The sequence below is a fragment of the Chelonoidis abingdonii genome, chromosome 4 (genome assembly GCF_003597395.2).
Source record: "Chelonoidis abingdonii isolate Lonesome George chromosome 4, CheloAbing_2.0, whole genome shotgun sequence".
In the NCBI taxonomy this organism is placed as follows: Eukaryota; Metazoa; Chordata; order Testudines; family Testudinidae; genus Chelonoidis; species Chelonoidis abingdonii.
This window is the reverse complement of record NC_133772.1, coordinates 125,435,786-125,460,182: the sequence shown is the minus strand read 5'-3', so window position 1 is coordinate 125,460,182 and position 24,397 is coordinate 125,435,786. Positions and strand designations below refer to the sequence as shown.

Genomic DNA, 24,397 nt, shown 5'->3' with positions numbered 1-24,397 from the left:
CTGTCAAAGTTAATATGATAATCAGTGACAAAACGTATAACGCACACCATGATGAGGAGCTGTCTTGCTGGGTGGTTGAAATCCCATACAAAGGAAATGCTGCTGCACTATTTATTCTGCCTGATGAAGGGAAAATGCAGCAGGTGGAGGATGCTCTGTTGAAGGAAACTCTGTTTAAATGGACCAAATCACTTCAACAAAAGTAACCATTTTACTGCTACTATGCCTATGTATGTTTACATTCAGGGCTAGGCTGTGCCTGTAAGTACAGACCTGAGTATTGGGCAGTGCATTGCATGCTGCCCTAAGGGAGAGCACTGGAAGAATTAGTGCCTCAGACACACATAATGCCTCCCAGAATGCCCATCGTGCTTCAGCTCTTTTGGCTAGAGATTTGGCTGCAACATAGGAGTGCAAAGCCATTCCTCTGCCTTTCAGCACCTGTTCACATCCCATACCCTATTGTAATAATCTTTGTACAAAACATGCCTTGAAGTATCATTTGAAAACTAATGGCTTTCTGTAAGTTATATCACCGTTAAATCTAGGTAGCAAGATTCTATGTAAAATTATTAATGCCCCCAAATGACGTTGGTAGCACATTTTGAAACCCACATAGCCCCTATCAGGTGGGAGTGGATAAGTAGGTCTATCTTGAATAAAGGAATGTGGGTTTACCTCAATTTACATATAACTAGTACATAAGATCCTTGAGACAGCAAGAGAGAGACAAGGCAAACCTGCATTTCAGCATACACATGGGAGAAGGAAGAGCATGGGGCCACCTCCAGCCCCCCAGACTCTCATGGCTTTCTTTACGGTTTAAATAAACTTTGCGGTGAGGGGTAAGCCTCAGAAGAATCCACTTCAAAGAGAGACTGTACTATAGAAGTGAGGCGCAAAAACCAGGGATTCTTTCTCTTTCTCTTTTCACCTGTCACTCTTTCACGTAAGGAGACAAAAGAAACCAGCCCTTTGGACTTTTGGGACAGATCCTGACTTAAGTGTTCGGTCAGCTATGTTGCTGGGAAAATGTGGCAAGAATTTTACCTTGAACCAAGTATAGTTTGTTAAGTTTAGTTACTAGAAATCAAAAAGAAAAGGAGTACTTGTGGCACCTTAGAGACTAACACATTTATTTGAATATAAGCTTCCATGGGCTACAGCCCATTTCATCAGATGCATAGAATGGAACATACAGTAAGAAGATATTTATACATACAGAGAACATGAAAAGGTGGAAGTGGCCATACCAACTGTAAGAGGCTAATTAACTAGGTGTTTTCTCTTTATTTCTCTTGTAATCATTTCTGACTTTAATGCCTTATTCTTGTACTCACTTCATATCTCCCTTTGTAGTTAAAAATAAAGTGGTTTCATTCTTTAATCAAAACTAACCCAGTGTTGCATTCAAACTGAATTACTTGGGTAACTCCATTTAGAGAGCAAACTGTTGGAGATTGTTCCCTTGTAGCAGCAACAGACCTAATACATCTGAACTGTCCAGGAGTGGGGTGCACAGTGCAGATATGCATCTGATGAAGTGGGTATTCACCCACGAAAGCTCATGCTCCAAAATGTCTGTTAGTCTATAAGGTGCCAGGGGATTCTTTGCTGCTTTTACAGATCCAGACTAACACGGGTACCCCTCTGATACAATGCAGAACACAAATTTTTGGTGGAAAATGTAGGATTACAAGTGTGCATCACTCTGCAAGTAGTAACCTAGGCTGATGGAAGCCAGAGCGTCTCTGGTGTGCTGCTGACAGAGTCAAAGGTGCTGGACCAGGGCTGTGGCTCTACACAGACACTCCGAGTGTGACCTACACATTGGTAGGCTGACTGTGAGAGACCCCAGTTGGAAGCTACAACAGCAAACCATTGTGAAGCTCCCAAGGTGGCAGGGCAGGGGTAACAGAACCCCTCACTGGTCTGAATTGCACCCCAGAATGTGCTGCTCTCCTAGTCCAATTGCTTCAGGGAGCAGAGGGAGGAATCTCCAACGTAGCCCATGCAATCCCCTGGGAACTCTGATGGGAGCATCCCTGCTATGCCACACAAGGTGAGGATATCCCTACTTCTTCTGCATTCACCCATATTAGAGGGAGGGATAAGCCAGCCCTAAATAAGATAATGCACTTTATTAGTCTCTATAGTGGATCAAATAATCCAAAGAATAGTTTTCTAAAAGTAGCACAGTGGCCACATGTAGCTAAACAAAAATAAAACTCAGGGGATTGTAATTTTGCTGTCCATTTCATTCCCCACCTGTAAAATGGGACAATATTTACTTCCCAGGCTTGGACATTGTGAGGCAAATTTATTGGTAGCTGAGATCCTTGAGTGGTACACATTACCCAGCTGCAAATATTTAAGTATCCACCCATTTGACAATATTTTACCAGAGTTTTGTCTTTCTTTCCTAATAGAGAAATCTACCTGTACATTCCAGTGTTCTCTGTATCTGGCACCTATAATGTCAAAGAGCTATTTGAGAAAATGGGTGTGATCGATGTGTTCACTGACAAAGCTGATCTCTCCGGAATCACTGGGAACTCTAACCTGATGGTGTCAAAAGTAAGTTTGTAAAATTGTAAAAAAAAATAGATTTGTCTATTATTTTCTTTTAAATGACCCATTCCTGCTTCCAGTCAGACCACTGGCAAGAGGCCCAGCCAGCAATTCCAGCCAAGATAGAGATGCAACATAAGAAGAACAGCCCCACAGATTAGCACCCAGTCTTTCCTACAGTTAAGCATTAATTTGCTTACTATCATTAATACAAAGGCTCTGCGAGCTTACTTGACCTTCTGGAATGTTCTGTAGAAGTCAGAACCATCAGGGAAGGAGAAGTCCAAAGTACAGGGAAAATACAATTTTAATAATTGCTAACATAAAATAATTAATATGGAAAATGGTATGGCAAGAGTTTGCAAATATGGGGCCTTATTCTACGATAGGTATTTATATGACCACTCATTACTGTAGTAGCTAAGTGTCCTCTCATAATCTTTGACATATTTATCCTCACAACACCCTTGTGAGGCAGGGATTTATACCAATTTTACAGATAAGAAATGAAGTACAGAGAGGCTGAGTGACTTACTCCAGGGTCTGTGACACCATCCTTCCCAATACTCTTATACTTACTGAGTAGTTCCTTATACCATGAGTTGACAAATTGACTAGACTGTGGTTCCACAGAGTGAGTATCTGAATCTCACCATACAACACTAGAAGGAAATAAGAGAGTCATGGTCAGTGAGGTAATATTTTTTGTTGAATCAACTTCTGCTGGTGGAGGGGGCTCGCTTTCAAGCTCCACACAGCTCTTCCTCAGGTCTGAAGAAGGTAATCAGAATGTCACAGCTATCTACAAGATGAGACAAATTGTTAAGCATAAGAGGTTAACACCTCTAGCACATACTATAGAAGCCCACTTAAAATGATGAGTGATTAAGGGTTAGTGTGACAGTGCGGGACTCACCCCTGCAGCGTCTCCTGTTGGTCATCTCAGGGAATTAGCTTTTCCAGCCTCCGGAGTGCCCTGATGTCCTGGGCCCCTGTGTCCGTCCCAGGATCTGGTGCCCCTTGTCTTTGGGGTGCTGCCCCCTGGCAATACCCCCACAGTCTCAGGGCCTCCCCACCCAGGGGAACCCCCAATCCTCTATCCCCACCTTGCCTCAGTTATGGGCTACTGCTAGTCACTGTCTAGCTCCTGCTCACTGGGGCAGTCTGGAGTGTTTGTAAAAGCCACTCATCATAGGCAGAGGGGGTTTGGACCTGCTGCCTCTGCCTACCCATGGGCTGCCCCCTGCAACCCCAGTACCTAATTGGCCTTCCAGTAGGCCACAGTGGGGGTGGGGGAGGGTGTTTCCAGGCCGGAGCTCTCCAGCTCCCTTGGCCTTCTCCCAGCCCTGCTCCACTCCAGGCAGGGGTGGTTCCAGGCACCAGCATGCCAAGTGCATGCTTGAGGAGGCAAGCCACTGGGGGTACTCTGTCGGTCGCCGTGAGGGCAGCAGGCAGGCTGCCTTTGGCGGCATGCCTGTGGAGGGTCCGCTGGCCCTGTGGCTTCCGCGGACCCTCCGCAGGCGTGTCGCCAAAGGCAGCCTGCCTGCTGTGTTTGGGGCAGCAAAATGCCTAGAGCCGCCCCTGACTCCAGGTACCTTCCCTCAACTTCCTGCAGCCAGGTCCCTTGTTCTCAAAGCTAGAGAGAGTCTCTCCCAGCACCTGGCTCAATGGCCTTTTACAGGGCCAGCAGTGCCCTGATTGGGGCATGGCCCAGCTAAGGCTGCTTCCCCAGTCAGCCTAGTAGCTGGTTTCTCCCAGCCACAGCCCTCCCCAGGGCTACTTTTAACCCCTGTTCCTCAACTGGGTGTGTTAGAATTTGTTGTAATGAGCCAGGTATACCACATGTTGTGATAGACGTGTGTAGGACCCATGGACCTGGAAATGATAAAAGACCAAAACAACTTATCACCAGTGTGCAAACACTTTTCACAAAGTGATCTCTCCATAACTGTCCCACCTAGTATTTAGCTGTGACACTCTGGTTACCTTCTCCAGACCTGACAATGAGCTATGTGAAGCTTTACAGCTGGCCCCTTCCACGAGCAGAAGTTGGTTCAATAAATGCTATTGCCTTATCTGCCTGATCTTTCGCATATCCTGGGACGAACACAGTTACAACAAAACAGCAATGTAAAGAAATAGTCATCTGAGTTGCATTAAGGACAAGAAAGTAAGAGTTAGTCCTTACCGTAGTGCCAAGGAATAAAAGAAATAGGTTCACATTTGCACTATGAAATACCAATTCACTGAACCCAAGATAGAAATGTATTAGCCAAAGGCACTCCAGAGGGGTCAGCTACCTAGCTTCTTTCCCTCCTATGTTACTTGTCACCATTCATCTTGAATTGTCTTCTATTTCTGTAGCAAACTAAGTCTGATGCATAAATACAGTGGAGATTTTTTATTTGTGATGATGAGACAATTCTTCTGTATTGTTAAATAATGAATTAAGGGAGTCCTCCTCTTTGTGGTGAACAAGGGATTTGATATGTGCAATTTAATCTATTAATATAGTCAGGGCCTAAGGCACCTAGTGGTTGGGGGCACCTAAAAGTCCCCTCAGGCGAGAAGGTGGAGTGGGGCTGAGCTGAGTGGGGGGACGCGCGGAGAGGGTTGCCTGCAGTAACGGGGGGGGGGGGCGCACAGGGGAAACCGCTCCCCGCCCCAGCTCACATCCGCTCTGCCTCCTTTGCTGAGCACACAGCCCAGCTGTAAGTCTCCTCCAATCAGCGCCGTAAGCCTGGACGGGGAGGAGAATTAGAGCAGAGCTGGCGTGCTCAGTGGAGGAGGCGGAGCCGAGGTGAGCTGGGGCGGGCATACTCAGGCAGGGTTAGCTGCCATGGCGGAGGGCGGGGGGGAGAAAGGGGGGAAATCTCCCCAGGCAGGGTTAGCTGCCGTGGTGGGGGGCAGGGAAAGGGGGAAGTCTTCCCAGGCAAGGTTTAGCTGCACATGGCGGGTGGGGGAAGTCTCCCTGAGCAAGGGTTTAGGTTTTTTTTTGCCTTAGAAGGGAGACAGGGGGAGGAAGAGGGGTTAGCTGTCACGGTCGGGAGGAGGTAGCTGCTGCAGCGGGCTCCCGGGGTCGGGGGCTGAGTTAGCTGCCGTGAGGGGCGGGGTTAAGCTGGGTGGGGGTGCAAGGTGGAAGTTTCGCCTAGGGCGTGAAACTTCCTTGCACCGGCCCTGAATATAGTTGTACCTGATGCTTCCAGATATTCATAGGCAAAACTCCTATCAAAATCAGAGATAGCTTTGCCTGGGTTGGGAATATAGAGCTGGGTTATGTTTTGTCTTGTCCATCCTGTACTCATTCTGTTCTTTCTTTGAAAGTTTATTTTCTTAATAGCTGTGGTTAAATATGAGCAAGTTCATCTTCAGCGCTTGCTCCCTGTTTTATGCTCACACTGTGATCTTTACTTTGTTTCATTGTAGGCTCTTCACAAGGCCGTGGTGGATGTTCATGAGAATGGTACTGAGGCTGCAGCAATCGCTATCATGGAAATCAAATTCTTGTCTGCTCCCTTCCCTGATCCTCCTACCATTAAGTTAAACCAACCTTTCCTGATGCCGATTATTGATAAAATAATCGGCATCCTTTTCATGGGGAAAATCGTAAATCCTATAGAAAAATAATTGTACGGTCACTGTACATGTCCCAGTGCTTCAAAAGAGTTGTTTTTAAATGCCCAGGAGTATGTGCACGTACCACAGACCACTTGGTGCCAGTGACTGTAACTAAATTGCAATTGACATAAATTCTAAACAAATAAAACATGAGTGTGGTAACTCCTTGCCTACAAACAGCCTGCTATTTCTGTGAATTGGGCATGCATTAGTAAACGTCTCAGGTAAATGTGAAAGAAAGTCCTTGCAACTAGGTGACCAGATAGCACGTGTGAAAAATTGGAATGGGGATGCTGGTAATAGGTTCCTATATAAGAAAAAGCCCCCAAAATTGGGAGGGTCCCTATAAAATTGAAACATCTGGTCACTCTACTTGTAGATGATGCTGATAATAATTAGTGGGGGCTTCAGAGCACAGGATACCCTCCCCCCAGCCTCCTACATTCCATCTCTCTCTGTGTATTAATCATATTTTCTAACTGACAAAAGGGACACGGAGGTGGGTACGAGGGAGGTCACAGGGAGCTGGTTTGGAAGCATAAGAGAGGTTGGTGGAGATGTCAGAAGTAAAACAAGCTGCTTGATCCCCCTTGCTCTCCTCCTCTCCCTTTCAGAATGAAAAACTGAGGCATTTCACAGCTAAAGGGTGGGATGGAAAAAGATTGAATTTCTCTTTCTCTGTATGATCCCTTTGTGACGGGTTCGGTCACAGACACCCCCTTGGGACTGTCACCCAATGTGCTGAGACTACCTCTGAGCCCATTTTCTCTGGCAGTTAGGGTCTTCAGAATCCTGCCTTGATGAGCCACACTTGCCAGTCTGCTCCAACACAGACCCAGCATCTGAACCATATCCCCAAAGCTGCAAACTTAACTGAAAACGGCTTAGCAAGTGCTCCTGTCTCTAGCACCCAGACACCCAGCTCCCAATGAGATCCACACCCCCAAATAAATCTGTTTTACTCTGTATAAAGCTTATACAGGGTAAACTTACAAATTGTCTGCCCTCTATTACACTAATAGAGAGATATGCACAGCTGTTTGCTCCCCCAGGTATTAATTTTACGTACTCTGGGTTAATTAATAAAGAAAAGTGATTTTAAGTATAAAAATTAGGATTTAAGTGGTTTTAAGTAATAACAGACAGAACAAAGTAAATTACCAAACAAAATAAAACAAAACACACAAGTCTAAGCCTAATACAGCAAGAAACTGAATACAGTAAATCTCACCCTCAGAGATGTCCCAATAAGCTTCTTTCACAGACTAGGCTCCTTCCTAGTCTGGGCCCAATCCTTTTCAGACCAATGTTGTGGTTTATGGCCTGGGTCCAGCAATCACTCGCACCCCCAAAGTTACAGTCCTTTGTTCTAGTTTCTTTCAGGCACCTCTTTGGAGTGGAGAGACCATCACTTGAGCCAGTTGAAGACAAAATAGAGAGGCTTCCAAGGCCTTTAATACTCTCTCTCGTGGGCAGAAACCCCTTTGTTATCCTGTGCAAAGTCACAGCAACAAGAAGAAGTTTGTAGCCACCCAGGCAGGTCACGTGTCCAGGAATGATTCAGCTTTTTGCAGGCTGATGCCATTGTTTACAAGTTAGTTAGAATGTTCCCAGGAAAGCTCAGAAGGGGACTGGCGTCTCCCAAAGTCCATTGTCAGTTAAGTGTTTCTTGATTAGACACTTAATGAGAATAATCCTGTTTCAAGAAGCTGACCAAATGCTTCACCGAGGCTACTTAGAATCAAACACATTGAGATACGGTACTCACCCACGAAAGCTCACACGCCAAAACGTCTGTTAGTCTATAAGGTGCCACGAGACTCTTTGCTGCTTTTAGTAAATAGCCAATATTCATAACTTCAAATACAAAAATGATACACACATACAGACAGCATAATCATAACCAGCAACTTACAACCTTTCTATAGACACCTTATTTGACTTCTTTTGTACAAGATTTGGTGCACCTATAGGACCTTGGTTGCAACAATGATCTATATGGACACAGTTCATGTTAATAATGTCACACCCTTCATGGTTCTCTCCTAGTCCCAAACTCTACCGCCAATCCAGCCTTCCCCCCATCACCTCCTACTACATCGTGCCCACCTCCCCAGCAATTCACCAACTAATTCCATTCCCCCATACACTCAACCTTGCTAGCCTGGGCCATCTCACTCATTTTACCACCCAACTCATCTCCTAACCCAGTGGTTCTCAACCAGGGAGTACATCAACTCATCTAGATATTTGCCTAGTTTTACAAAAGGCTACATAAAAAGCACTAGCAAAGTCAGTACAAACTAAAACTTTATACAATAACTTGTTTATACTGCTCTATATACTCTACATTGAAATGCAAGTACAATATTTATATGACAATCGATTTATAATTATATGGTAAAAATGAGACAATAAGCAGTTTTTCAGTAATAGTGCACTGTGACATTTTTGTATTTTTACATCTGATTTTGTAAGCAAGTAGTTTATAAGTGAGGTGAAAGTTGGGGGTACGCAAGACAAATCAAACTCCTGAAAGTGGTACCGTAGTCTGGAAAGGTTGAGAACTACTGTCCTAAGCCATGCCTGCAAATTCAGAAACTCTGCCCTTGCAGCAGAAACACAAATAATGGAAGATTTGCAAGTCCACTACATACTAATAATGCTTCACTTTGTAAAATAGGCCAGAGACCTCTCCCAAAATAATTCCTAGGGCAGACCTTTCAGAAAAGCATCCAGTCTTGATTGTAAAATTGCCAATGATGGAGAAACCACTACAACTTCTTGGTAAACTGTTCCAATGGTTAATTACTCTCACTGTTAATAATGTATGCCTTATTTCCAGTCTGAATTTATCTAGCTTCAAGTTCCAGCCATCGTATTGTGTCATACTTTTCTTTGCTAGACTAAAGAGCCCATTATCAAATATTTGTTCCCCTTGTTGGTACTTATAAATTATGATCAAATCACTCCGAACCTTTTCTTTGTTAAGCTAAATACATTGAGGTTTTTGTGTCTATCACTATAAAGTATGTTTTCTAATCCTTTCTAATCCTCTAGTTCAATATCCTTCTTGAATTATGGACACCACAGTTGGATACAGAATTCCAGCAGCGCTCACACCAGTGCCAAATACAAAGATAAAATTACCTCTCTAATCCTACTTGAGATTCCCTTTTTTATGTATCCCAGGATGACATTAACCCATTCGGTCACAGTGTCATGCTGGGAGCTCATATTCAGCTAATTATCCACCTGGACCCCCAGATCCTTTTCAGAGTCACTGCTTCCCAGGAATGAGTCCTCTATCCTCTAAGTATGGCCTACACTTTTTGTTCCTATATGTATATATTTACATTTAGCAGTACTAAAAGGCATATTGTTTGCTTGCAACCATCTTACCTAATGGTCAAGATTACTCTCTATCTTTTCAATATTCACCATTCCCCTAATTTTGCATCATCTGCAAACTTTATCAGTAAAACTTGATTTTATGCTTTCTGAAATAAAAATTTTAAATAGCATAGGGACAAGAACCTATTGCTACGGCATCCCACTTGGAACACACCTGCTTGATGATGAATCCCCATTACATTTTGAGACCTATTAATTAGCCAGTTTATAATTCACATAATGTGCACCATAATGTTCTAGCTTTTTAATCAAAATGTCGTGTAGTACTAAGTGAAACTCCTTATAGGAGTCTAAATATATTACATCTACACTATTACCTTTATCAACCAAACTTGTAATCTCATCCAAAAAAAGTTAAATTAGTTTAACAGGATCTATGTTAACTGGCATTAATTATATTACCTTCCTTTAATTCTTTATTAATCAAGCCTTGTATCAGACTTTCCATTGTCTTGCCTGGGAATTGTGTCAGATTGAAAGGCCTATTAATAACCACGTCATCCCATTTGACCTTTTTAAACATTGGCACAACATTAGTTTTGTACTAGTCTTCTGGAGCTTCCTCAGTGTTCCAGGACTTATTGAAAATCAACATTTATGGTCCAGTAATCTCCTCAGCCAGCCCTTTTAAAATTCTTGGATGCCAGGTACTGGACCTACTGATTAAAAATTTTCTAATTTTAGTTGCTGTTTAACATCCTCCTAAAATACTAGTGAAGTGGACAGAGTGTTATCATCATCATTTGATGTGACTACATTACCTGCTTTCCCCCAAATAACAGAACAGAAATATTTATTCAGCACTGCTGCCTTTTCTGCATTACAATTGATAAATTCTACAGTTTTCATCTACAAATGGACCAATTTCTTTTCATTCCTAATATACTTAATAAACGCTTTCTGATTGTCTTTAACTCTGCTGGCCATACATTTCTCTTTCTGAACTTATGCTTCTCTTATACTTTTTTTTACCATTCTTAGGTTGGGATTTACATTCATTATTATCAGCTTCCCCTTATCCATGGTTAATTTGTTTTCCCTTTCTTCATCAGAAACCAGACTATAGAACAGGGGCCTGCAACCTTTGGCACGCGGTCCATCAGGGTAATCTGCTGGCAGGCTGCGAGATATTTTATTTACATTGATTGTCCACAGACACATCCCCCTGCAGCTCCCATTGGCCAGAAAGGGTGAACTGTAGCACTGGGAGCTGTGGGCGGAGGGTGGGGGCTGTGCCTGTGGAAGGTCAATGTAAACAAAAAGTCTTGTGGCCCACCAGCAGATTACCCTGATGGGCTGTGTGCCGAAAGTTGCCGACTCCTGCCACAGAATATGGGAATCAAAATTTTCATTAAAAAAGAAGCCACATGAACTCAAAAATCTCAACAAGATTTAACGTAAATCTTCATTATATTTCAAATTGTAAACATACACCTGGTGTCCCAGGCTTTGTGCCCTCATGTCCAGTTCTCTCCTCGAGGGAAAGTTGGAAGACACAGTCACCTTAACAATCACAGTCAACATTTCCAACCCTGCAAATTCATATTAATAACAAAAAAAGGCTTTACATTTATTTAGTTAGTTTATATTCCTGTTGTTTCCGCATGGTAGTTCCTTTGTTAATATTATAGAAGATTTTGTAAGTAGGCACCACATCATTGTTTTGATACAAGTTCCAGAGGTCCAGTGTTATAGGCTGAGAGTAGTGGAAAACAATAAATAATGTTTTAAGCACACCAACAAAACATTGACTCCTGTGTCTAACATGAACAACGGCACATGCAGGACATGCACAAACCACAAAATCACAGACAGAAATCTGGCGCCCACCAGCCATAAAGGCACCTCTTCCTCTGGATTCCATGGCCCATTTTTTTCCCTCCATAAGCATAGACATCTCCAATGCTGTGCTGCCATTGGTGCTCCACGATGACTATACATTCTGATCCCCTCTACTGGGCGTTAATGCTGGTCCTTCTAGCAATAAATTGTGGGGGTTTCTTACTGTGTGTCAGTCTCACTCCAAGGGATGAATTATAGCCAATTAGTTCATCCATTGTGCTATGTGATGATATTGTCAATTTATATGCTATTTCATATACAATCAATGTGTGCTAAACAGATGTAAATTGTAGGATTATAGAAGTATAGGACCAATAAGTATTTAGGAGTGATGAGTGTGTGTTAGGTATATAAGTAAAGCCTCGCAGAAATGCAAGGCCTACAGGCTGAGACCTGTAAGACTATAGCTTAGACAGACTAGGCCATAGACTTAAAAATGCTTGACATAAGTGGGTGACCTAGGAATAACCCTATGTCCCAAAGCTCACAAGATTACTGTGAAGATGTGCCAATAGGTGATTTCAATAGACTACAATGTATTGTCTGAGATAACGAGATACCTTATTGTAACATCTTTAAACAACTCTCCTGACTGCAGGGTACATGTTGTGGATAAATGCTAATAAGATTAAGAGGAACTATGAACAACCTATGAAAAATGGGGCACCCTAACAGTCACGGAGGTAGAAATACAGATAAGGGAAAGTGGGTTGACTTTGTGCATATACATAATGTATTAGATGTAGTTAGAACTACAATATATAAAAGGTTTCCTGCTTGGGTAAAAGTGGGAATATTCTTGGGAAAAACCCTAGCAGGAACTATCCCTCTACTGATGATCACTTGGTGAGAGGTCCATTGGACCCTACAAGATCTTTCAGGATGTGAGTCTGACTACAGTTATAATCTTTACATAGGTTTTGTAGGATTTACATATCATAGATAATTGTAACTTTACTTATTGCTTTAATAAAATTTGTTGTACAGATAAGACTTCGTACTGGTGATTGTGTCTGTTGTCATTATCCTTGACCTTTGTGCGTTCCTAGAACAGGGGTTCTCAAACTGGGGATTGGGACCCAACCGGGGGTCATGAGGTTATTATATGGGGAAGTCGCGAGCTGTCAGCCTCCATCCCAAATCCTGTTTTGCTTCTGACATTTATAACAGTGTTAAATATACAAAAAAGTGTTTTTAATTTCTATGGGGGATGTCTTGCTATTTGAAAGGAGTCATCAGTAGAAAAGTTTGAGAACCACTGTCCTAGATTCTCCATATCAGAGAGGAGCACCAGAGGCAGTTTCACTCTGTTGAGCTTGAAACTGTAGCAACCAGAGCCAAACACATGGTGGTGTAATATAACATCTCTAAATTCTCTTTAAATATATTCTCTCTTCCTCTCTCTCTCTTTCTATATCTTCTTACTATACGTTCCATTCTATGTATCTGATGAAGTGGCCCACGAAAGCTTATGCTCAAATAAATTTGTTAGTCTCTAAGATACCGCAAGTACTCCTGTATCAGAGGGGTAGCAGTATTAGTCTGGATCTGTAAAAGCAGCAAAGAGTCCTGTGGCACCTTATAGACTAACAGATGTTTTGGAGCATGAGCTTTCATGGGGTGAATACCCAGTACTCCTGTTCTTTTTAAATCTAATGAAATGCTACATTATTGTGTAGAGCAGCTCTCCCTTGTCACTGATGTCCCTCTTTTCTATTGGTGCACTAATCATGAAGTCTTTCCATACAGAGGTTTCCACAAGTTTGGAGGTGGGAGGGGCGAGCAAACAGCATAGCTACCAGAACTCTCCATACAGCCCCCTGCTATCTTCTTCCATAGGTTTTGGCTCTATTCTTCACCATGTGGGTGGACAGTGGGCATTTGACCTTACACGTCCAGTAAAGCAGTTTCATCACTGTTTGCTCTGCATCCTAGCAAATAACTTCTGTTTGATCTGTTTAATATTTAATATAGTGGAAACTCTGCTTAACAATGTCAATACAATATAAATAAGAGGGAAGGAGCTGTGTAGATTAGATGCTCCCATCAGGATCCTGGTGATTGTACTGTAAGTACTGCCATATTTTATCCAAAAAGGCTTTGAACTCACATTAGCCGTCTGAGATGCAATTTCTTTTATGGGATTTCAATCAAGTATGGGTGACTGTGTGCACGATATCTGTTACAATTTATTCTGTCAGTGGAGCCTTTCTGAAGACCCCAGTGATCCAGCAGACTTTGATACTCTAGTGAACATGTTCTTTGAATGAAGGCATTTTTTACAAAAATTATTGGGAAACCTAGGGGCTAGAGTAATCTAGTGCTTTAAGAAATGGCCTGGCTACACCAAAATGTGTGATATTTTCTAGAATGTGCTAGCCAATGTTGGACCCAGTTGAAAGTAGGACTTTCCGTTCTGCAGAATATTCTGACATTCAAAAAAAAATCATTCTGAATCAGAACAAAATATTAAGTTTGAATTTTCCTTTGAAACAAAATTTTCCTCCTCTCCCAAAAATTCTTTTCAGTAAACTGAAAAGTTTAATATTGATACTATGTTTCAGTTTTGCCTTTTTGGTATTAGTTTCTTTTATATTGTTTTCATATTACATTATTTTATTTTATAACATGAACATATAATAATACAAAATAACTTTAAGAGCATAAGAGAAAAGAAATATAAAATCACTTGATTTATTTTCTAAATGAAACTTCATCAGAGTTGACATAATCCCTTGGAATGTTTCTATTCTGCTGAATCTGCATTTTGTGGCAGAAAAATGGTCCATCCCAAAATTTTCGACCAACTTTAGCAAACACATTCTAACATGTTTTAAAACTCTAGCATTAACAAAACAGTAATTCTTTAGCTTGTAGAGCTGTAGCCTAATAGATAGAGAGAGACAGATAAGCATAAAAAGCATAAAGGGCAAATTTATAAATTACTGACATGAAAAGAACCTTTAGATTCCTTCATTGGATTTATTCCTGATGATGCTATAGGAAGCTCAGCACCATTTGTTATTCCCTTTTGCTAAAGCTCATCGTAAATACGGTATTGAAAATCAGGGATAGGTGACTTAATTATGATGTTCCAGACAGGGCCTATAATGTTTGTTCAGCTTTAAACAGTGGACCCGATTCTCATTTGAATCCAGATTCCACTGCAACACAGGGAAATGTGAGCGCAAGGCAGGAGGGGAGGGGGAATGGAGCATCAAGGAGTCAGCTGCAGTTCCCTGATTTCATGCCGTCAAGGCTTAGCAGAAGTTAGAGCTGCAAAAGTGCAGCTCCAATTTGTGCCACTGGCATCAGGTCCCTAATTTACCCTAGGGACGCAGTGGACGATCATCACAGCGGAGCTCCATTCTGCTAAAATCTCTCCCAGCCTACTCTCACTTAACTCCCTTTCATACACTCTCATTCTACAAAACACCACTACTCTAGGATGGCTGAGTGGCACAAAGTGGATGGCGCTAACTGAAGAATCCAGCCCAGAGTCTCCTCCTACCACCTCTTCCTTTTTCCTTCCTCTGATTCCCAACATGGCCTGCACTCCCAACCTCAGAGACTCTACCATTAACACCACTCTCTTTCCCTCCATAATTCCCCAGTTGCTTAGAGGGAGGAGGACTTGCCATGAGGGGAGAGAGAAAAATAACCATTGGATCACAAATAGCACAGGGAAGGTGGGAACATTTCCATGACTAATGACTATTCCATTCTCTTTTTTTTAAAGGAATAGTTCCAAAGGAGAATGAAGTCTATCCTCTGTCTGTGTGTGTTACTTGCTGGGCTTCATGCTGTTGTCTTGTCTCATAACGTACCTGACTACCACAGTGACCAGGATGGTCAGACAGATATTAATCCCCCACAGCAGCTTACCCCAGTTGGAGGCAATGTCGTAACTGAAAACACGACCTTTCTCCAACTAGCTCCTAGCAATGCTGACTTTGCATTTAGATTCTATAAGCAGATTAAATCAGAAGAAGCTAACAAGAACATTTTCTTCTCTCCTCTGAGCATCTCCACTGCCTTTGCAATGCTGTCGTTAGGTGCCAAGTCAACCACGCTGAGTCAAATACACAAAGGACTCTCCTTTAACCTGACGGAGATTGAGGAGAGGGAGATACATGAAGGTTTTCGTCATCTCATCCACATGTTAAACCGTCCTGATAGTGAGATCCAGTTGAATATGGGAAATGCTCTTTTTATAAATCACGACCTGAAACTACTAGATAAGTTTTTGGAAGATGTCAAAACTCTGTATGAGTCTGAAGCTCTTCTAACCAACTTCCAGAATTCTACAGTGGCTGAGAAACAGATCAATGATTACATAGAGAATAAAACCCATGGGAAAATTGCCAACTTGGTCAAGGACCTTAGTCCGCTCACTGTAATGGTTCTTGTCAACTATATTTTCTTTAAAGGTAAGATGCTCTACAGATAGGTACGTGTAGCATATACAAGCTATGGAATTCTGATAGTGGTCTAAGACAAATAAACTGTTTTTTTGTCAATGGATTGTCAGGTCTATGAGATTACCCAACTTCAGACTGATGCCTTATTAAATTTTTTAGGCATTTCCACAAAACTTATAGTCATCCTAATAGGAAATTTTGGTTATAATAAAGCACCTAGATCAAGAGCACTGGAAACTTGTAGAAGGGATGGGGGGGGAAGGCCAAAGTGGATTCCTGTGGCCCTTCTCCCCTAATCCCGTACTCCCTCATGGCCCTACTCCCCTCCTCACATAACACCCCACAGGCTTATGGCACTTGGTGCTGCCAGTCTCCTGCCTCCAGTGGCTGCATGTGGGTCAATGGGAACCAGTCGCATAGCCCATCCTCCTTCTACCCTTCCCACCAGCTGCTGTCCAGCACCTACAGCACCGTGATCAGCTCCCCTGCTGCAAAACACAGCCCCTACCAGTGCTGCTTCCCCCCAAACTATGCTCATGTTAAAAAGTTGGGGGCAGGGCTCTCCGACTTGCAAAAGTGGGGTGGCCAGGCTCCCTGCCCACCCACCCCCGTTCTGGTGACCTAAATCCATATTTAGTCACCAGAACAAGATAATAATTATGTTATTAGGCATGCCAAGCACCTATTGCTTGGAAGTGAATGGGAGTTATAGGTGCTCACTACCCCTGCAATGCAGGTCAGTTTAATCGTACTTCCTAAACATGGAGATAAAAAAGGGGAAAAAAATCCAGAATTCTACAGATTACGTTAGGAGTAGAAGCATCTTTTTCTTTGATGTTTGGCTGTCCCTGGGATGTTCCCAGAATGGAAAATGGTTGATCTCTGCCCATTTTTTTCCCTGATACTCATTGAAGGATTATAACTGAAGGCAATATATTCTACCAGTGGTATCCAGGAGCCACAAAAGGGTGTCTTTCAGACCTGGAAAATTTCTTGCCAAAATAGACAGCTATTTAACTGAAGAGAAAGTGGTCATGTGGCACTCTGGTGAGGGAGTGTCTAAGAAAGGCAATAGGCACTGATCCTGTGCCATAGAAATCAATGGGTGCCATACCACTGACTAGAGCAATGCAGGATCGAACTGATAATGCCTAGGAGAAGGCTGGAACTAGCAGAGTTGTGGGGTAGGTCCTACCGTAACATTTTGAACTTTGGTTAATTTCAGCCAACTCTTGATAAAAACAGATCCTTTTCAGCAGCTTGGAAAGCACGTGCTTTCCCATCCGTGCATTTGTTGCTAGTGAGCTGCATCACCTGTGCTAACATTTTACAAGCAACAGAGAAGGAAAGGAAATTAAACAAACAAACTTTCAATTCCGCTCCCTCTGACAGTCCCATGTCTCGAGACTTAGACTGCAAGGAGTGAGTAGAAGAAATTTAAGTAACATGAAAAAGAAGTTGGATTTATTAATTAATCTGGAGCTCTATCAGATAGAGGGGCCTCAATTTAACAGCACAGAAAGTTGTAATATTTGGTTACTATTCTTTTCTCAAAGTTACAGATTTAAAGAAAACCACAGTATCACTTCATTTCACTTGTTTGGCTTTCATCAGGACTACAGTAAATCAATATAATATCTCATCCAACAGAGATGCTGTATGCTATTGAAATTGACTGGCTAACCAGCCTCAAGGCAAATGTCCTATTTTTCAAACGGGCTTGCAGTTGACTTAAACTTCAAATATAAACTTGTTACATTTAAATTAGTCTGATCTATGTTAGAAATTTCTCTTTCCCTGTATATTCAATGGCATTCTTTCTTTCTGTCATCAGCTCATTGGGAAAATCCTTTCGATAATTCGTTGACCAAGGAAGACGACTTTTTTGTGGATGCAAAAACATCTGTCAAAGTTAATATGATGAACAGTGACAAAACATATAACACATACCATGACGAGGAGCTGTCTTGCTGGGTGGTTGAAATCCCATACAAAGGAAATGCTGCTGCGCTATTTATTCTGCCTGATGAAGGGAAAATGCAGCAGGTGGAGGATGCTCTGTTGAAGGAAACTCTGTTTAAATGGAACAAATCACTTCAACAAAGGTAACCATTTTACTGCTACTATGCTTATGTATGTTTACATTCAGGGCTAGGCTGTGCCTGTAAGTACAGACCTGAGTATTGGGCAGCACATTGCATGTTGCTCTAAGAGAGAGCACTGGAAGAATTAGTGCCTCAGACACACACTTCTGAAACATAATGCCTCCCAGAATGCCCATCGTGCTTCAGCTCTTTTGACTAGAGATTTGGCTGCAACACAGGGGTGCAAAGCCATTCCTCTGCCCTTTCAGCACCCCTCTGTGGTGAATGCACCCGTTCACATCCCATACCCTATTGTAATAATCTTTGTACAAAACATGCCTTGAAGTATCATTTGAAAACTAATGGCTTTCTGTAAGTTATATCACCATTAAATCTAGGTAGCAAGAGTTTACGTAAATGTATGTATTTCCCCTGAAAAATATTGGTAGGACATGTTCAAACCCACATAGCCCCTATCAGGTGGGAGTGGATAAGTAGGTCTATCTTGAATAAAGGAATGTGGGTTTACCTCAATTTACATATAACTAGTACATAAGATCCTTGAGACAGCAAGAGAGAGACAACGAAACCTGCATTTCAGCATACACATGGGAGAAGGAAGAGCATGGGGCCACCTTCAGCCCCCCAGACTCTCATGGCTTTCTTTACTGCTTAAATAAACTTTGCGGTGAGGGGTAAGCCTCAGAAGAATCCACTTCAAAGAGAGACTGCACTATAGAAGTGAGGTGCAAAAACCAGGGATTCTTTCTCTCTCCCTTTTCATCTCTCACTCTTTAACCTAAGACGACAAAAGAAACCAGGACTTTGAATTTTGGGGCAAAATTCTGACTTAAGTGTTTGGTCAGCGATGTTGCTGGGAAAATGTGGCAAGAATTTTACCTTGAATCAAGTCTAGTTTGTTAAGTTTATTTTCTAGAAAGTATTTTCTCTTTATTTCTCTTTTAACCATTTCTGACTTTAATGCCTTATTCTTGTACTCACTTCAAATCTCTCTTTGTAGTTAAATAAAGTAGTTTCATTCTTTAATCAAGACTAACCCAGTGTTGCATTCAAACTGAATTCTTTGGGTAAATCCATTTAGAGAAAAGAACAGGAGTACTTGTGGCACCTTAGAGACTAACAAATTTATTTCAGCATGAGTTTTCGTGAGCTACAGCTCACTTCTTCGGATGCATAGAATGGAACACACAGACAGGAGATATTTATACATACAGAGAACATGAAAAGGTGGAAGTATGCATCCCAACAGGAAGAGTCTAATCAATTGAGATGAGCTATCATCAGCAGGAGAAAAAAAAACCTTTTGAAGTGATAATTAAGATGACCCATAGAAGGTGTGAGGAGAACTTAACATAGGGAAATAGATTAATTGTGTCAATGACCCAACCAATTCCCAAGTCTCTGTTTACGCCTGAGGTTAATCTGCTATTCTGAATTGTGTATTAATTTGATTCGCAGTCATCTCTTTTGGAGTACTGTTTTGAACTTTTTTTGGGTGCAAGAAATTCAACACTTACACCTCTTAACCACTCAAGTGACAGACTTGAAGATGGCAATTTTCTATGGTCATCTTAATTATCACTTCAAAAGGTTTTTTTCTCCTGCTGATTGATAGCTCATCTCTTGATTAGACTTTCTGTTGGGATGCATACTTCCACCTTTTCATGATCTCTGTATTTATAAATTCCTGTCTGTGTGTTCCATTCTGTGCATCCGAAGAAGTGAGCTGTAGCTCACGAAAGCTCATGCTGAAATAAATTTGTTAGTCTCTAAGGTGCCACAATTACTCCTGTTCTTTTTGCGGATACAGACTAACACGGCTGCTACTCTGAAACCTGTCCATTTAGAGAGCAAATTGTTGGAGATTGTTTCCTTACGGTAGCAACAGACCTAATACATCTGAACTGTCCGGGAGGACACACATTTTTGGTGGAAAATGGAGGACTACAAGTGTGTCACTCTGCAAGTAGTAACCTAGGCTGCTGGAAGCCAGACCATGTCTGGTGTGCTGCTGACAGGCTGCCAGAGTCAGAGCTGCTGGACCAGAGCTGTGGCTCTACACAGACACTCCGAGTGTGACCTGCACACTGGCAGGCTGACTGTGAGAGACCCCAGTTGGAAGCTACCATAGCAAAGCATTGTGTGGTAGGGCAGATGGTAACAGAACCCCTGACTGGTCTGAATTGCACCCCGGAATGTGATGATCTCCCAGTCCAATTGAGTCAGGAAGCCAGTGAAGGGGAGGGAAGAATCTCCAACATAGCCCATGCAATCCCCTGGGAACATTTATGGAAGTACCCCTGCTATGCCACTGAAAGTGCGGATGTCCCTACTTCTCCTGCATTTACCTGAGCGGCTGTGTTAGAGATGGGGACTATCCAGTCCTATATAAGATAATGCACTTTACTAGTCTCTATATTGGATCAAATAATCCAAACAATGGTTTTCTAAAACCAGCACAGTGGCCACATGTAGCTAAACAAAAATAAAACTCAGGGGATTGTAATTTTGCTGTCCATTTCATCCCCCACCTGTTAAATGGGACAATAATATTTACTTCCCAGACTGGGGCATTGTGAGGCAAATTCATTGGTAGCTGAGATCCTTGAGTGGTACACATTATCCAGCTGCAAATATTTAAGTATCCACCCATTTGACAATAATTTACCAGAGTTTTGTGTTTCTTTTTTAACAGAAAAATCTACCTGTACCTTCCAGTATTCTCTGTATCTGGTACCTATGATGTCAAAAAGAAGTTTGAGAAAATGGGTGTGGTCGATGTGTTCACTAACAAAGCTGATCTCTCTGGAATCACTGGGCACTCTGACCTGCAGGTGTCAAAAGTAGGTTTGTGGAACACAGATGTTGCTAAATGGATTTGTCTGTTATTTTCTTTTGAAATGACCCATTCCTGCTTCTGGTCAGGTCACTAGTAAGATGCTCAGCCAGCACGGACAGGTGAGGCAGAGTTGCAGCATAAGGAGGCCAGACCAACAGATTAGCACTTAGTCTTTCCTCAAATTAAGCATTAATTTGCTTACTATAATTAATACAGAGGCTCTCCAAGCTTACTTGACCTTCTGGAATGTCCTGTAGAAGTCAGTACCATCAGATAGGGAAAAGGACAAAAGGACAGGGAAAATGCAATTGTAACTACTGTTATCATAAAATAATTAATATGTAAAATGGTATGGCAAGAGTTTGCAAATAGGGAGCCTTATTCTACAATAGATATTTATATGACCACTCGTTGCTTAGTAGCTAAGAGTCTCATAATTTTAATGTATTTATCCCCACAATACCCCTGTGAAGTAGGGATTTACACCTATTTCACAGACGAGAAATGAAGCACAGAGAGGCTGAGTGACTTGCTCCAGAGCACACAGGAGGTCTGTGGCAACACACTTCCCAGTACGCTTACACTTACTGAGTAGTGCCTTATACAATGAGTCAGCAGATTGACTATGGTGTCACAGAGTAAGTATCAGAATTTCATCATGAAACAGTAGAAGGAAATAAGAGAAACAAGGTTGATGAGGTAATATCTTTCATTGAACCAACTTCTGCTGGTGGAGGAGGAAAGCTTTTAAGTTTGACGCAGCTCTGCCTCAGGTCTGAATAAGGTCTGGATAAGGTCCAGACAAGGTTGGAAAATTCAAGGTGGGACAAATTAAGCATAAGGGTACACACATGCTGTAGGAGACCACTTAAAATGAAGTGAGTAATTAAGGGCTAGCAAGCAGCAGGGTGTGATAGACACTGCTGTAATGTGGCAGGTATAGTATATATTGTGATAGACATGCTTAGGACCCATGGATCTTAAAATTATAAAAAAAGACAAAAACACCTTTTTCCCCATGGGCAAACACAAAGGGATCACTCCATATCTGACCTCTCAGCCCTCATGCTCAAAAGAAACCTGCCCAGCACCTTCAGAAGACAAGCCTGGGAAATTAAATTCATAAGTTTGCTGGAAACTAAGAACGATGGACTTACAGATGAATTGAGCAATAAAATCAATGTAACACTTTGAACACACCCTGCTGCTTGCTTCTCCTTAATTGCCCACTTCATTTTAAGTAGTCTGCTACAGCATATGTATATATTTATGCTTAACAATCTCTCCCACCTTGTGTTTAGCTGTGACACTCTGGTTATCTTCTCCAGACCTGAAAAGAGTTTGGTGGAGTTCAAAAGCTTGTCCCTTCTACCAGCAGAAGTTGGTTCAACAAATGCTATTTACCTCACCTGCCTTAACAACGAGGAGTCCTAATGGCATCTTAGAGACTAACAAATGTATTTGGGCATAAGCTTTCATGGGCTAAAACCCACTTCATCAGATGCATGGAGTGAAAAATACAATAAGCAGTATATATATTATAGCACATGAAAAGATGGGAGTTGCCTGACTAAGTGGGGGCTCAGTGCTAACGAGGTCAGTTCAATCAAGGTGGAAGTGGCCTATTCTCAACAGCTGACAAGAAGGGATGAATATCAACAGAGGGAAAATTACTTTTTGTAGTGACCCAGCCACTCCCAGTCTTTATTCCAGCTAATTTGATGGTGTCCAGTTTGCAAATTAATTCGAGCTCTGCAGTTTCTCATTGAAGTCTAGTTTTGAAGATTTTTGTTGAAAAATTGCCACTTTTAAGTCTGTTATTGAGTGTCCAGAGAGACTGAAGTACTTTCCTACTGGTTTTTGAATGTTACAATACTTGATGTCTGATTTATGTCCATTTATTCTTTTGCATAGAGACTGTCTGTAAAGACTCCCATCTTTTCATGTGCTGTAATATTTATACTGTTTACTGTATTTTTCACTTCATGCATCTGATGAAGTGGGTTCTAGCCTATGAAAGCTTATGCCCAAATAAATGTGTTAGTCTCTAAGGTGCCACAAGGACTCCTCATTGTTTTGCTGATATAGACTAACACAGCTACCATTCTGAAACCTCTCACCTGCCTTGTCTCTCTCACATCCTGGGATGAGCAAAGCTACAACTACAAACTGCAAATAACATAAGGAAATACTAATTTGAGTTGCAATAAAGAGAACAAAGTGAGTGTTAGTTCTTAGTGTAGCTCCAAAGAGTAAAAGAAATTGGTTCACATTTGCACTGTGAAATACCATTTCACTGTACCCAAGAGAGAAATATATTAGGCGAAGGTACACCAGGGAGGTCACTTATCTACCTTCTTTCCCTCTTATTTTGTTTGTTACCATTCATCTTGAATTGTCTTCTGTTTTCTGCTGCAAAGTAACTCTCTGATGCATAAAGGTACTAGAGTTGTTTGTGAAGATGAAACAATTCTTCTATAATGTTAAAGAATTTATTAAGGGAGTCCCCTTCTTTGTGGATGAGTGAACAAGGGATTTGATAGATGCAATTTAATCTATTCATATTTTGTGCCTGACTCTTCCAAAGATTCATAGGCAAAACGCCTACTGAAATCAAAGATAGTTTTGCCTGGGTTGGGAATGGTGGGTTGGGTTATGTTTTGTGTTGGCAATCCTGCACTCATTCTGTTCTTCTTTCTTAATAGCTGTGGTTTAAATATGAGCAAGTTCATCTCCAGATGTTGCTCCCTGTTTTATGCTCACACTGTGATCTCTGCTTCATTTCCTCATAGGCTCTTCACAAGGCCGTGGTGGATGTTCATGAGAATGGTACCGAGGCTGCGGCAGCCACTATCATAGAAATTATATATACGTCTCTTCTCATCCCTGAGCCTCCTACTATTAAGTTTAACCGGCCTTTCCTGATGCTGATTATTGATAAAAATACCCGCAGCATCCTCTTCATGGGGAAAATCGTAAATCCTATAGAAAAATAATTGTACGGTCACTGTACATGTCCCAGTGCTTCAAAGGAGTTGTTTTTAAATGCCCAGGAGTATGTGCATGTACCACAGACCACTTGGTGCCAGTGACTGTAACTAAATTGCAGTTGACATAAATTCTAAACAAATAAAACATGAGTATGGCAATTCCTTGCCTACAAACAAACAGCCTGGTATTTCTGTCAATAGGGCATGCATTAGTAAACATCTCAGGTAAATGTGAAAGAAAGTCCTTGTAACTAGGTGACCAGATACCGAGTGTGAAAAATCAGAACCGGAGTGCTGGTAATAGGTTCCTATATAAGAAAAAGCCCCCAAAATTGGGAGGGTCCCTATAAAATCAGAACATCTGGTCACCCTACTTGTAGATGATACTGATAATAACTAGTGGGGGCTGCAGAGTACAAGATACCTTCCCCCTAGCTTCCTACATTGCATCCCTCTCTGTGTGTTAATCATATTTTCTAACTGACAAAAGGGACACTGAGGTGGGGAAGGGGGAGGTCACACGGAGCTGGTTTGGAAGCATAAAGGAGGTTGGTGGAGATGTCAGAAGTAAAACAAGCTGCCTGATCCTCTCTGCTG

The 24,397-nt window shown here is 41.9% G+C and overlaps 2 protein-coding genes across 2 annotated transcripts; both read left to right on the top strand.

Moving 5' to 3' along the window:
* The first annotated feature begins 14 nt into the window (after positions 1–14).
* Positions 15–6,198, top strand: LOC142046817 (alpha-1-antichymotrypsin-like). Its single transcript, XM_075065862.1, has 3 exons — positions 15–202; positions 2,430–2,577; positions 5,998–6,198. Exons 1-3 carry the CDS (start codon positions 15–17, stop codon positions 6,196–6,198), a joined length of 537 nt encoding a protein of 178 aa, XP_074921963.1.
* On the top strand, positions 125–23,918 carry LOC116826271 (alpha-1-antitrypsin-like). The gene is made up of 5 exons (XM_032782907.2): positions 125–202; positions 15,185–15,875; positions 17,701–17,971; positions 20,667–20,814; positions 23,603–23,918. Exons 2-5 carry the CDS (start codon positions 15,203–15,205, stop codon positions 23,804–23,806), a joined length of 1,296 nt encoding a protein of 431 aa, XP_032638798.1. The 5' UTR covers positions 125–202; positions 15,185–15,202; the 3' UTR covers positions 23,807–23,918.
* Positions 23,919–24,397: the final 479 nt, after the last annotated feature.

Bases quoted from the DNA above. Each gene is read 5' to 3' on its own strand.
- LOC116826271 (XM_032782907.2), top strand. From the start codon at position 15,203: ATGAAGTCTATCCTCTGTCTGTGTGTGTTACTTGCTGGGCTTCATGCT. The intron at 15,876-17,700 runs GTAAGATGCTCT...TTCTGTCATCAG, and splicing joins CAACTATATTTTCTTTAAAG to CTCATTGGGAAAATCCTTTC. The intron at 17,972-20,666 runs GTAACCATTTTA...CTTTTTTAACAG, and splicing joins AACAAATCACTTCAACAAAG to AAAAATCTACCTGTACCTTC.
- LOC142046817 (XM_075065862.1), top strand. From the start codon at position 15: ATGATAATCAGTGACAAAACGTATAACGCACACCATGATGAGGAGCTG. The intron at 203-2,429 runs GTAACCATTTTA...CTTTCCTAATAG, and splicing joins ACCAAATCACTTCAACAAAA to AGAAATCTACCTGTACATTC. The intron at 2,578-5,997 runs GTAAGTTTGTAA...GTTTCATTGTAG, and splicing joins CTAACCTGATGGTGTCAAAA to GCTCTTCACAAGGCCGTGGT.